Consider the following 13,033-nt stretch of genomic DNA (forward strand, 5'->3'; position numbering starts at 1 on the left):
GGGAGGTGAAAAAATGTTTTTCGAGTTGATGCGGTTGATGATCCTGTTTATATTCATATCCAAGATTTTCATTTTGCTTATCAATTTTTTTGCTAGTCGTCTTATCACTTTATGACCTTAATTTGGAATTTTTTACTCATTCACTTGAATTATCTGAACAGTAGTCAGTAGCTAATAAGTATCTTTTTAATTTTATATTTTGTGCCCCTGGTAGGTACTCGAAAATAATCCGAAGAAAAACGCACGTCTTTGAAAGAATACTTGAAGTTTATGCTCATTTTTTTCATATTCGAAACTATCATTACAAATGAATCGAAAAACTGGTTTGTTGATCGGTACAATCGGTACAAATCCGAAAAATGTTGTTGATTTTTTCAAAAAATCATCCGTGAATTTGGACTCTTTTAGTACGTTATATGTAAAATTAGTGTCGAATGTGATATTGGAATCAATGCTATTAAATAATAAACAGAAAAACATAGTGAATAAGGAATCATTTCGTAACACCGTGTTCGACTTCTACAGTTCCCTCAAGACTTTTGAGCATTTGGATGTCAGAGTATTGTTATCTAGTTTCAATAATATGGATCAGTTCAAAGTTACCACCAGTAAACCAATAGACGTTATATACTTCGATTCTTTGTATTCGTCGACAGTTATCGATGCTTTCGCCAACAAATATGTAGTAAATAAATCGAAAGATTTTCAAACTGCTCCGTTTAAAGTGAAGAATAATGAATGTATTTCTACTTCTACCGAAGAAAATTCCAATTTCAAAGAATATGATTACGTAGCTATGGGAGGAACTTTTGATAGACTGCACATCGGCCATAAATTATTATTAAGCGAAGCCGTTCTTCGATGTAATAAAAAGCTCACCATAGGAGTTTGCAGTGACTCGATATTAAACAGTAAGTTGGCCAGAATTTGGTCAATATATGTAGTGAAACTATACCTCTAATAATATAATTGTTGTTACGTATTAGGTAAAACACTGCCGGAATTCATTGATGATTGTGATACGCGTATAGCAGGTGTAAAAGATTTCCTATCTGATGTACAGCCTCATCTCGATTACAATATTGTTCCTATATATGACATATACGGGCCAACTAAAGAAGATGCTTTATTAGAAGTATTAACTTGCTTATCTTCAAAATATAAATTCTGTGTGGAATATTTTCTACTGTAGTTTGATAATTTTTCTAGATGATTGTTGTAAGCGAAGAAACAGTTCGTGGCGCTGAAAAAATCAACGAATATCGAATAGCCAATGGTTTAACTAAGCTAGAAGTGATTCGAATTAATTTGATCGAAGCGTTGAAAAAATCGGAGTATGAAGAAAGTAAAATTAGTTCCAGCACCAGACGAATGCGTTTATTAGGAGAGCTTTTAAAACCACCTTCAGTACGTGAAAAATAATTCCTAATACGAAACAAAACCCTGTTTTTGTACAATGTGTTTCTACTAAGTACGTGTATGTTTTCTAATTTTTAGTCGAAACCCAATCTTCCGGCCAAACCTTATGTAATTGGATTGACTGGAGGGATCGCTAGTGGAAAGTCATCGATCTTAGAACACTTGAGAAATTTTGGATGTGGCTGTATTAATTGTGATTTAATTGCTCATCAAATGTATGAAATTGGTTCTACTGGGTATCAATTCATTTTAGAAACATTCGGACCATCGGTACTAAACGAAGACGGATCTGTAAATAGAAAACAATTGGGGAATGTGGTATTTAACGATAAGGTACTCATTGTTCATGTTACATAACAATAAGTCAATTGATGAGATTATCTATTTGTTAATTTTGCTCTCCAAGGAAAAATTGAATCAATTGAATAACGGTTTATGGCCTCTTGTTCTGAGCAAAGTCAAAGAAGAAATTCAGTCACTTTATCTGCAGAATAAAGAAGTTATTGTGATAGAAGCTGCTTTATTGATTCAAGCGAATTGGACGAATGAATGTCATGAAATTTGGTCGTGTATTATTTCACCTGAAGAAGTAAAAAAATAATTCTAACCTTGAACATGAAATGAAGTAAATAAACACTCCATATAATGATTATTTCATTTTTCAGGCTATTAAACGATTGCAGGCGCGTAACCATTTATCTATCGAAGAAGCTCAAACGAGGATAAATTCTCAACCACAAAATAAAGAATACATTTCCAATTCGAATGTAGTATTTTGCTCATATTGGGACCCCAATTATACCAAATATCAAGTAGAAAAAGCTTGGACTAATCTTAAAAAACGAGCTGCCATTTCCAGTTGATGAAACAACTTGTTGTGCTTATTCGTTTTCTATTCGTGGTTTTTGTATTGCGTAAGTTTGTATTACTCATGGAAAAAGGGTAAGGTAAAAAAAGTCAGTAAATTTTGTAAAAATGAGAAGATTTTATTTAAAATATATTTTAAAAAAATAATTCGATAATGATTAAAATTTTAATGCCATATAACTTTTTTGGTAACTGGATCAAGTTCTATCTTTCCCGATGCGAGTAATTTCAAAGCATGTGGGAAAACTTCATGTTCATATTCTTTAATTCGCTCCACCAATATTTCTTCTGTATCATTGGGATATATTGGCACCACTCTTTGATCGATAATTCCTCCAGAATCAACTTCGGCCTGCCAACAAAATATTCAAGTTACAAATTGAGTACCTAGGTACTGAGAGCGTGTAAAAACGAATTCTTTTACGATTTTACTCACTTCAACGAAATGAACTGTGCATCCAGTAAATTTCACTCCGGCATTTAAAGCTTGTTGTTGAGCAGCTAATCCTTTGAATGAAGGTAACAAGGAGGGATGTATGTTAATCAGCTTTCCACTCCACTGCTTAACGAACCAGTCGGATAAAATATGCATGTAACCAGCAAGACAAATTATATCGATCTTTTCGTTTTGCAATGAGTTTGCTATTAGTCTGTCATTATTTTCAACCGATTTTTTTTTGATCCTTGGAATTACCTACGATCATTATTACACAATTAGCAATTTCACAGTGTAAAAACACTCGAATAAAAACCGTTGATAGGTGTAATACTTGATGAGGAATTCCATATTCTTCCGCAATGCGAATTCCATTTACATTAGCTCGACTAGAAATTACATATACAATTTTAGCTGGTGAATGAGGATCATTTATCGTGCTCTCGATTAATGCCTAAAAAAAATGTCATTGTTTAAAAATTTCATTACTTCAAAGTAAATAGCCTAATAGCCTACCCAATGTATAACAGAAAAATATTAATTACTTTTAAATTTGAACCAGTGCCAGAAATCATGACAGCTACACGTTTATAAGCCGTATACTTAGGACTCAATAAAACAGGGATCAACGGATTCATCACTTTTGATATGGCTTTTTCAAAATTTCGCACCTGTACTTGACGTTCAGCTGTAAAAAAGAATCAATAGGTAAACCATATCACAAACAAAATGAATTCAAACCATTCTACACCGAAGAAAACTTTTATTTACTCACTTAATCCTTTTACTCTCACTTCTCCGATTACGTCTGTTTGCAAAAATTCAATTATTTCGCCAACATTTTCTGGGCTAGCAATAATTACACCGCCAACTCCGCAATTGAAAGTTCGTAACATTTCTTCTTCGTTAACACCACCTTTACACAGCAAAAAACGAATATTAATACATAGAATGGATATGAATAATACTACATACCTGCATATTAAAAATCAACACAGATAAGTAATACAAGTTTAATGTTTTTTTTTCAAAAATATATAGGTACTATACCTATTGCTGCTATCCATCCAAATACTGGTAAGATATCCCACGCTAAGGCATTCAATTCAACTTTGTGGTATGGAAGCAACACTCTACCTATGTTTTCCAATAAGCCACCGCCAGTTATATGAGCGAAAGCTTTGATTAGTCCCTTTTCTGCCAATGGTAAAATTTCTTTGGTGTAAATTTTAGTTGGAGTTAGTAATTCTTCCGCTAAAATTACAAAATGAAATATTTAAATTAGGTAATCCAATTCAGTACACCCCTCATAAAGATCACACATTGTTCTTAAAATTTTCAAAAATATGCAGATGAGTACCTACCAAACGTTTTCCCCTCAGAACTGAAAGGTGCAACAGCAGATAAATCTTCTGCAGAGTAATCGTCAAATATTTTTCGAACAAGGCTGTATCCATTCGAGTGAATACCACTGGAAGGTAAATAGATTACTTTGTCTCCTTCCCGGACCCCCTTTGGTAACACCATCGCTTTATCTACCACGCCCACAGCAAACCCAGCTAAATCGTATTCATCTTTTTTATAAAATCCAGGCATTTCGGCGGTTTCTCCCCCTGTACGATCAAATGTTATAATTATAATATAGGTACATACTAATTCTCTGTAGAATTACGTATTATAAAATCCACACTATGATCGAAAAACTTACCTACTAGCGCGCAGTCAGCTAATTTACAGCCTTTTGCAATACCAGCGATAACATCACTCGCTATATTCTCTTCTAATCGACCACAGGCAAAATAATCGAGGAAAAATAAAGGTTTAGCACCTTGAGCTAAAATATCGTTGACGCACATAGCTACCAAATCTTGTCCAATAGTGGTATGATTTTGACACTTTTGCGCAATCTACGGCGAAAGAAAAAAAAGTGCTGACGTTAGCAAATCTCAATAAGATTTTTTTCTATGAACGTTTTTTTACCTTTAACTTTGTTCCAACTCCGTCACAACCGGATACCAAGATAGGATGTTTGTATTCTCTAAAACTGGCATCATAAAGTGCCCCGAATCCTCCAATCGATGAGACAACATCGTCGTTGAAAGTTGATTCGATATGAGCTTTCATGGTTTTAATGAGATCGTTTCCAGCAGTAATATCAACGCCAGCAGATTGATAAGTGGTTTTTCCATATTTCAAGATAGACCTAAGATATACCGAACACAAGTATGTACCATCTATAATTATCTACAATGCACAAATCGTATCATTGGATTTATCAGGTTCAAGTAGGTAGGTATCCTTACCTTGTAATTCCTTTCCAGCCTATATCTGTGCGGAATTGAGCACCAGGGAATTCAACTTCTGCACAGGCTCTAGTTGCTCTGGCTGAAGCTCTGGTTAAGGTAGTATCGAGAGCTACAACGTTGAAGACACGACCTCCACGTGCCAGGATACTTTCTCCGCTTGAAGACGTATTTCCATGAAAAACATACAAATCTCGATACTCCTCGAATTTAGAAAGGTCTAAAATGTAATAAAAATAAGTAAATTTCCGCATAATCCTTTACGTTTACATACGAGCTAAATGGAAGTAGGTATAAGTTCCTACTTGAAACTGGTTGTGGTTCGCCGCTACTATATGGATATTCTTTAGAAGCGATTACAACTCCAACACACGATTTGTTTTGTTTCCATTTCACACTTTTATTGTCTTTCAAATGACCGGCACAGCAATCCTGAATAAGGTAACATCAAGTATGTATTTAGTACCAAGGATACCATAGTAAAAAAATAAAAACAGATAAGTTCGATACAACATACTTCGAAAATTTTGTACAGATCGCTGTCCAATAAAGGCATCAATACTTGAGTTTCAGGATCACCAAATCTACAGTTGAATTCTAACACTTTGACTCCATCTTTTGTAATCATAAGTCCGGCATAAAGTACTCCTAAACATTTAAATTTTAGATTACACAACAGACATGAGAATAGGCCTAGGTAGGTAACGTGTAATAATATTGGATGGTTTGTGAAATTCCTATTCAGAAATAGGTACCTATGTTATTTTACCTACGAATTTGTTGAATTCGCTTGCCATACTCGATACAGTATGCTGCATGATTTCATCTTCGATAAACTCCATGTCATCTTCAGTCAAAGCATAAGGACAAAAAGCACCCATACCACCGGTATTCGGGCCTTTATCATTGTTCAGTAGTCTTTTATGATCTTGTACCGGTAACATGACTTTTACAGTGTTGCCGTCAGTAAACGCTAGTACCTATTTCACACCGAATATAATTTCGTTCATCACATTTCATACGGAATTAAAACAACGAAAAATCACTAACCGAGACTTCTTCGCCATCTAAACGTTCTTCAACGATAATAACATCAGCAGCAGAACCTTGTTTTTCGACAATATCAACCGCGTCACAGGCTTCATCTACGTTATTAGCAACAATAACACCTTTACCAGCGGCTAATCCGGCAGCTTTGATTACTAAAGCGTTAAAAGGTGCGCTGAAATGGAAACCAAGTTGAAATTAATCCGTTGGAGTGAATCCTCGTTTGAAAATTACGCTAACTTACTTCCTGATGAAACGTTTAGCTTCATTGGTATTTCGGAACGATTTCCATCGCGCAGTTGGTATGCGATGCCTATTCATGAACTGCTTAGCCCATTCTTTATCGGATTCTATTTTAGCAGCTTCGGCAGTAGGACCAAAGCACATGATGTTATTTTTCCAAAGCGCATTTGATATTCCTTTTGCTAATGGGACCTCGGGTCCGATAATGACCATCGATACATCGCGTTCTTTTAGCCATGAGATGAGAGCCTGCGAAAATTTATAAAACATTTTCTCAATATACAATATTGGTTTTCTATGCGGGTATTGTGAGCCTAAAATCTTACCTCAAAATCATTCACATCAATATCAACGTTGGTGACTTTTTTACACGTAGCTGTTCCGCCATTACCAGGAATGGCGAAAATTTCGGAAACCTTTGAAAATAATTCAACGTAAAATAACCGAAATCATTAGGGGAAAAAATAGTATCATCAAACCTTACCGAATCAGACTGGCTTAGTTTCCAACACAGCGCGTGTTCTCGGCCACCGCTTCCTACAACTGCGACATGTTTATTCGGCATGATGGTAACTATACTTGCATCTCAAGCAACAACCAATTATACTATTCAGCCCGAAAGCAGAGAAATTAATCGAAGGTATTACTTAATTTTGATAAATGCTTCGGTAATAGACAATAAAATAAAACGATTACCAGACGCGTTTGATTATCGAATAAGCAAAGGTCATCGCGTATACCACCATCAACTGCTGCTCACTAAATGGCGTATTATCGTAGGTTATCGGTATTTCTTCTCTAATTTAAACCTGTTCAAGATAACAATCACTTTTTATCTTGCAACACGAATCGTCAAATTACGTACGCACGTTATCGCGTTGCTTTCCGAATCCTCTCAAATTCATGGCACGAACTAACACAACAGAATCACTTACATACATATATTTCAGAATATTATACTCAATTTTCAACTTAAATTCATCGATGATACAGAAAAAACTTCGAAATACACGGACTCCGTACCGTTTAAACAAAAAAATTATTAGAAAAAGTTATAATAGATTTCTTCATACATAATCGTAAAAAAAAAAATTAACAGAAAACAAGTTACAAATTAAAGTTAAAAAATTCAACAATGAAATGAACACAAATACGAAGACAATAAATGGAAAATTGGAAGAAAATCAACGCACGGGTAAAATTTCACTTCTACAGGAAAAATAGAAGATCACTAAGGTTCTCCTTTGCCGGCGCATGGACATGTTGCCCGATGAGATAGGCTAACTTGTGCGCGTACTGTAACAAAAAAATATAGGTAAAGTAAATTTCAAGTCGTTTTAAAAAATGTATTCAAGGTGTGGTTCAATTATAGTTCAATGTGAACACTACATAAATACAATATGACGTAGGATTCGATATTTATCAGGTGCTAAACATCGCAGTCACTCAACAAATAAAAATTATATTTACAATTGTGTACTTCAATCCGACAATCCGACTGCTATCAATGAATAATACAAATATACTCGATCGTGATATCTTTTTTTTATGAAGTCAACAAAAAACCAAGTTGACACTTGACATCAATTGCGTCTCACTGTCTCAGAGCAGATCAATAATTTTCACTTAGTATTGAAGGCAAAATTTTGTAAATATTCGAAATACAACAATTTTCAGCGTTTTTATATGTATTTCATTAGAATCGAATTAATATTTGGTGCTCTTACGATCGGACTTGGAGTAATAGATTTTAACAAAAGCGAAATAGAAATCGCAGCTGTCGTTCCATAAATATCGATAAATTGAATATAATTCAATATCAAATCACCCATTACAATTTTTTCTCCCAATTTCAAAAATTTGGATGTAAACGATACATAAAACAGAACCAAAACCTTACCTGACACGGCGCTGGAACACGGACCGTACCCGACCAGTTGTAATACAGGTGAGTCATTTTGTAACTCAAGCGCTGAACTTGGTCTGGAGTCATCTCACTAGTATCTTTAACGACGACATAATGTGTAGGGGACACAGTACCCTGAAATAAGTAAATTAACCATGTAATTACTATGTTACCCAAGTATAAACACAGATTATTCAACGAAACAAATCTACTCGCCTGTCGCACATTTTGGGATACCAAGAAATAGTCGTACCAATCACGCCGCGTTATAGTATGGTCCATAATAGTACCAGGAGGGGGGTTACCGAATCCTCCTCTCTGAAAATTCAATTATTTTCGTGAGCAAAACCTTTCAAGTTTTTTTATAACAATATATGACGATTCAATACAGTACCTCGCGAGCGTAAATACGAGCACTGATACGTTTCTGGACGATTACGTAAGTCAACTTGGGATTATAATCCGCACTAACAACCGGAAACATTCTTTCGAACTGCGGTACCTCGAAATCCCTAACAGTTTTCAATTGTCCATCACCGACGCCATCTCTATAAACTACGATTCGAGCCGGGAAACTGTTATTTTTCTGTATCAGAAGGTAACATTACTATCCAATAGATTACAAACGTACCCTCATAACTCAAATTACCAACCTTATACCACTGCTGTAAATTTTTTTTCAACAAGCCAGTTATTACGTCGGATATTTCTTGGCCACGATGATGAAAAGCGTGGGCGCTTGTCCACCTAGTGCTAGCCGTGTTTAGCGAAGACACCAACGCGACAACGCTCTGAGTCTTTTTCAACGCTTCGTGGTAAGCGTCAATTCCGCAGAACATAATACCATCCTAAAATTCAATCAATTGATGAACAAATTCATTTCGAATATTTAAATCAAAATGCAGCCAACTTACTTCTTTATACGGTAAAGGAACTCCCCACAGAAATCCGCCAATTTTGCAGTTAATTTGTAGCATAATTTTTACCACAATGGATCTCAAGGCGTTCGGTTTCGATAACGTTTTCGAATTAATAACCTACGAAACATGTCGGCGTAAATAATCGTCTCTGCGTGATGAATTCAAAGTTGAAAATCAAAATTACTTGATTGGCGATTCCCAACTCCGCGTAACATAATTTCTTCACCATCGCGTACCGATCATCGCGATTTGTTGGAAATATTGTCACCACGATTTGAACATTTTCTTGCACCAGTCGGCGAATTTCTTCACAATACGTTCTTGCCTGGTCGTTAGGAATACTTCTGATGATTGGCTTATTGATGCTAATGCCGATCTTCATAGATATTTGTTTGGCGGTTTCCAAGAAATTCTGTGAGTACGGCGTGTCACGCGCCGTATGAATTACCGCCCAGTTTCTTAGATCAATCTAAAATTGGAACAATTGAATGAAATGCAATCGAAAACTACAAAAGAAAAGATAATAAGTACGCAGAATCAAGTGAAATGTAGAATACCGGACTAAGAACTGCGTTTGAAGATAACGCTCGATTCCAATCGGCGCTAGGTTCCACAACTGTTCGATTACCACCAAACTGGATGGTTTCAGGATTCAAGACGCGGGCCTCATCATCGATTGTCACATCCGGTAAAATGAGCCCCCAATTATTCAAGTGAGCAGCGGCTTTAGGGTTTTCTGTTGAATGAAAAATACTTCCGTGTTTAAAAAAGCACACGAACGCAATTTTGCGCGTATCCATTTACCTTTTATCCCCTTGACGAATTCTCTCAAAGCTGCTTGCCGTTGGTTAGGTGAACACCTGGTAAATTCCGCTACGTCCTTCATTAGCTTATGATTATTGCGCATGTCATCGGTAAGCCCGGTAGGGCAACACAATTCGGGCACCAAGTATAACAGAACGTCTACATTTTCCTACAATGAAACGTTGATGATTGGAAAAATTTCTCCACAAATATTATTATTTACGAAACAAGTCGAAATTTCTTACCTTTCCTATCGGTTTTCTTTTAACTCGATGTACCAACATCGGTTGGCTTTTGTCTTGAATCGTCAGATTATATTGTGCCTTATAATAGTCCATATAAGTAACCTAAAAGAAAAGACGAATTCTAGAAATATTCAAAAAATCAAAATTTAAATAACTATACGGGAAGTCATACTCACAGGTTCTCCGTTCTTGTCGAAAGGAGAGAGTGGATTGACTTCGAAATCTACGTCGTCTATTTTGTACACTTTGTTATTATAGGTCGTGATCACAGAGGTACCAATGAATGCGGTAGTTATGGCATTTTTCACACCTTCGCCGCCGCGTTGTTGTTGAATAATATCACGACTGAAAAAAAAATAACTCATTACAATAATTTACAAATTACACGAAAATAATTTTAAAACAATTTCACTCACATGATGTCGATGCATCTCTGATCTCTCAACACGCGGTGAGACGCATCTAAACACAAATGAATACCGCCTTCGTATTCTTCGACGGCGGTTTCACATCCGGGCCAAATACTCAACCTAAAAAAAATACCAACGAGTCAGCAAGAGCGCTTCCAGTAACAGTGAATAAATAAGAAATATGAATCAAATTACTTATGCTGCTGAATTTTAATCATTTTTGCAGGATTATAATCAGATCTGCCGAATTTAATAAGATTCAATTCGCCCATCACGCGTTTAATAATAATGTTCAGGATATGTCTACAATCGCTGAGAGGCTTCATTCTTTTATATTTAAAAATCACATCTACTTCCATACCACTCCTGAGAGTAGATTTCTCACGTACAATCTAGAACGCACAGGTACGCAAATTAATACCATGAACATTAAGAGAGAAAAAAGAACAATTCAACCTTACATCACGGTCTAGACGATGGGGTGAATACAAAATAGCGCCGCCGTCGAAAATTTTAATCGGGGCATGTTTTTTGAACTGATCGTTTACTATGAACATCCGCTGGCGTCGGTCATCCACACTAGGTTCGAAATTGACTTCGTATTCATAAATTCCTTTGGTGGGATCGCGTAATTCCAACTTGATATAATTCGCAGTAGCCGGAACACTAAACACGAAAAAAAATATTAAAATGCAACAAAAAAGCTTACATCACGTTTTGATGGCGACTAAACTCACACTCGGCCGGATGTTCCGTGTTTCCTAACTGGTTCCGATCTCTCTTGAGGTTCACGCGACCTGGGAGGACTGCGTTGAGAAACACTCAGTTCGGAAACCGCTTCTGTCACCTCGTTCGTATTTCTGCTACCGTTAGTATTTTTGCTAAACATTACAACGAGTATTAAAACTAACAAAATTAATAATCAATAATACAAAATGCGGAAAATGTGCTTACTCCTTAATTATTTGTAACAAATTGGCTCTGCCTCGACCGCCCGTTCTGACCGATTCAGTCGATGCAGACGGCGGACTCTGACGCGGAGGCACAACATCGGCGTGTTGCTCGGGAGGTGATCTTGGAACGGTACGACCTTCGGGTAGTGACGCTGCTAACTGCTGTAATAGCGCCCCGCGTCCTGTAGGTTTGGGCTGTAAAAGCAAAAAAAATTAGCCAAGGAAATGAAACACAGCATACATTAAATGCACCAAAACTAACCTCCGGGATGGACGGAGGAGGAGTAGGGGCAGCTTCTGGCGACGTCGTTCCTCGCAACAAAGCTCCTCGACCAATCGGTTGTGGCTCCTACAATTCACACAAAGTTGCAGAGAATTAAAAACTAAATCACGCTTAACATAATCTAATTCCAAGTTTTCAGTCAATAGTTATACGAATGATTTCAAGACTTCAAAGAAATTGAAGACGTAGCCAGCTAGCAACCCGTATACGAACTCATTCCATAACAAACAACGAAAATGTTTGATGCGGCTATGAATTTATCAATTTGTGTCACCGTTGCTGAGAGAAAACCTTAGGAGAAAACTCGCATAACTTTCGAGGTGATTGGCTTGAGATAAAACCATTGGATTATTTTAAAAATTGCTGGCTACGAATTGCCAAACGAGGAGAGGGAGGGATGTTGGATCGAAGTACCCCAGAATTTATGCAATAAAGCATACTTCAGACTCCGATGAATTCGATTATGCAAACCTTACAGTACATATTCAAATATATACTTACACCAGCGGGTTCGTTTTGCCCTGTTAGCCGAGCCATTAGAGCCGCACGGCCACGACCGCGGCCCAAAGCACCGTTTTCAGCCATTAATGAGTCAATCACAGCCGGACAACATAATAAATTCAACTAAAATTTTCTGAAAAAGATGAAGCAAATTAAGAAAGATAGAGTTGCATGAAGTTCAAGATTATTGAGCAATCAACAAGCGATCTACGCACGCTGTAATCAGCGGACGCGAGATGAGATAACAAGAATGACAATCCCGAAAAATGGTAGGTATACATTCTTTATGAAAGAAAATGTGAAGTCAATAACACTGATCACAGTATGTCACAATGTTAATTGCCGACGTAAGCCCTTCATTTTATTAGTAGTATAGTTACTTACTCGCTCATTTATAAATAAAGAAATTCTGCTACAGAATAACTGCGATCATCTTCACTAGACTCGAATATAACATGTACCTACTTACACGACAACGACTAAACACACGTGTAATAATCAATATTTTTATTTATCAAAAGTTTTCAATTATTTCACTCAACAACGTCAAAATAAATAATATGAATACACGAACACGAACAAATTTTAAACAATGACGAAAATAAATGAAACGTGAAGTCTTGTGATGAAATTTCTTGGAACTTGGAATAACTGCGACGCATTGGCGACAATATGAACACGCATGCGCAGATTACT

The 13,033-nt window shown here is 36.4% G+C and overlaps 3 protein-coding genes across 3 annotated transcripts; 1 reads left to right on the forward strand and 2 right to left on the reverse strand.

The window, feature by feature from the left end:
* Positions 1–90: 90 nt before the first annotated feature.
* Ppat-Dpck (Bifunctional Phosphopantetheine adenylyltransferase - Dephospho-CoA kinase) lies at positions 91–2,433 on the forward strand. The gene is made up of 6 exons (XM_065350497.1): positions 91–911; positions 987–1,135; positions 1,210–1,407; positions 1,498–1,752; positions 1,826–2,008; positions 2,085–2,433. The coding sequence occupies exons 1-6, from the start codon at positions 308–310 to the stop codon at positions 2,280–2,282; spliced, it is 1,587 nt and encodes a 528-aa protein (XP_065206569.1). The 5' UTR covers positions 91–307; the 3' UTR covers positions 2,283–2,433.
* LOC135835962 (trifunctional purine biosynthetic protein adenosine-3-like) lies at positions 2,385–7,152 on the reverse strand. Its single transcript, XM_065350492.1, has 18 exons — positions 7,012–7,152; positions 6,800–6,921; positions 6,642–6,731; positions 6,317–6,564; positions 6,076–6,247; positions 5,795–6,005; positions 5,543–5,673; positions 5,331–5,457; positions 5,026–5,245; positions 4,703–4,925; positions 4,431–4,629; positions 4,087–4,335; positions 3,773–3,976; positions 3,498–3,638; positions 3,268–3,410; positions 3,057–3,176; positions 2,723–2,980; positions 2,385–2,638 (listed from the first exon to the last, which is right to left on the reverse strand). The coding sequence occupies exons 2-18, from the start codon at positions 6,878–6,880 to the stop codon at positions 2,453–2,455; spliced, it is 3,003 nt and encodes a 1,000-aa protein (XP_065206564.1). The 5' UTR covers positions 6,881–6,921; positions 7,012–7,152; the 3' UTR covers positions 2,385–2,452.
* An 89-nt stretch (positions 7,153–7,241) lies between these two features.
* Positions 7,242–12,988, reverse strand: AGO3 (Argonaute 3). The gene is made up of 19 exons (XM_065350493.1): positions 12,722–12,988; positions 12,338–12,470; positions 11,816–11,902; positions 11,555–11,748; positions 11,338–11,481; positions 11,062–11,266; positions 10,796–10,992; positions 10,607–10,720; positions 10,367–10,535; positions 10,191–10,292; positions 9,946–10,114; positions 9,699–9,877; positions 9,326–9,610; positions 9,136–9,258; positions 8,875–9,069; positions 8,616–8,807; positions 8,438–8,539; positions 8,216–8,356; positions 7,242–7,611 (listed from the first exon to the last, which is right to left on the reverse strand). Exons 2-19 carry the CDS (start codon positions 12,419–12,421, stop codon positions 7,525–7,527), a joined length of 2,769 nt encoding a protein of 922 aa, XP_065206565.1. The 5' UTR covers positions 12,422–12,470; positions 12,722–12,988; the 3' UTR covers positions 7,242–7,524.
* Positions 12,989–13,033: the final 45 nt, after the last annotated feature.

The sequence above is a fragment of the Planococcus citri genome, chromosome 2 (assembly GCF_950023065.1).
Source record: "Planococcus citri chromosome 2, ihPlaCitr1.1, whole genome shotgun sequence".
Lineage (NCBI taxonomy): Eukaryota > Metazoa > Arthropoda > Insecta > Hemiptera > Pseudococcidae > Planococcus > Planococcus citri.

Excerpts from the sequence above, each read along its gene's own strand:
- Ppat-Dpck (XM_065350497.1), top strand. The coding sequence starts at position 308 with ATGAATCGAAAAACTGGTTTGTTGATCGGTACAATCGGTACAAATCCG. Across the intron at positions 1,136-1,209 it reads AAGAAGATGCTTTATTAGAA|ATGATTGTTGTAAGCGAAGA; the intron begins GTATTAACTTGC and ends TAATTTTTCTAG. Across the intron at positions 1,753-1,825 it reads ATGTGGTATTTAACGATAAG|GAAAAATTGAATCAATTGAA; the intron begins GTACTCATTGTT and ends TTGCTCTCCAAG.
- AGO3 (XM_065350493.1), bottom strand. The coding sequence starts at position 12,421 with ATGGCTGAAAACGGTGCTTTGGGCCGCGGTCGTGGCCGTGCGGCTCTA. Across the intron at positions 9,259-9,325 it reads AGTTGGGAATCGCCAATCAA|GTTATTAATTCGAAAACGTT; the intron begins GTAATTTTGATT and ends CATGTTTCGTAG. Across the intron at positions 9,070-9,135 it reads TTCCTTTACCGTATAAAGAA|GATGGTATTATGTTCTGCGG; the intron begins GTAAGTTGGCTG and ends ATTGAATTTTAG.
- LOC135835962 (XM_065350492.1), bottom strand. The coding sequence starts at position 6,880 with ATGCCGAATAAACATGTCGCAGTTGTAGGAAGCGGTGGCCGAGAACAC. Across the intron at positions 5,246-5,330 it reads CGAACCACAACCAGTTTCAA|ACCTTTCTAAATTCGAGGAG; the intron begins GTAGGAACTTAT and ends ATTACATTTTAG. Across the intron at positions 4,926-5,025 it reads GGCTGGAAAGGAATTACAAG|GTCTATCTTGAAATATGGAA; the intron begins GTAAGGATACCT and ends GGTATATCTTAG.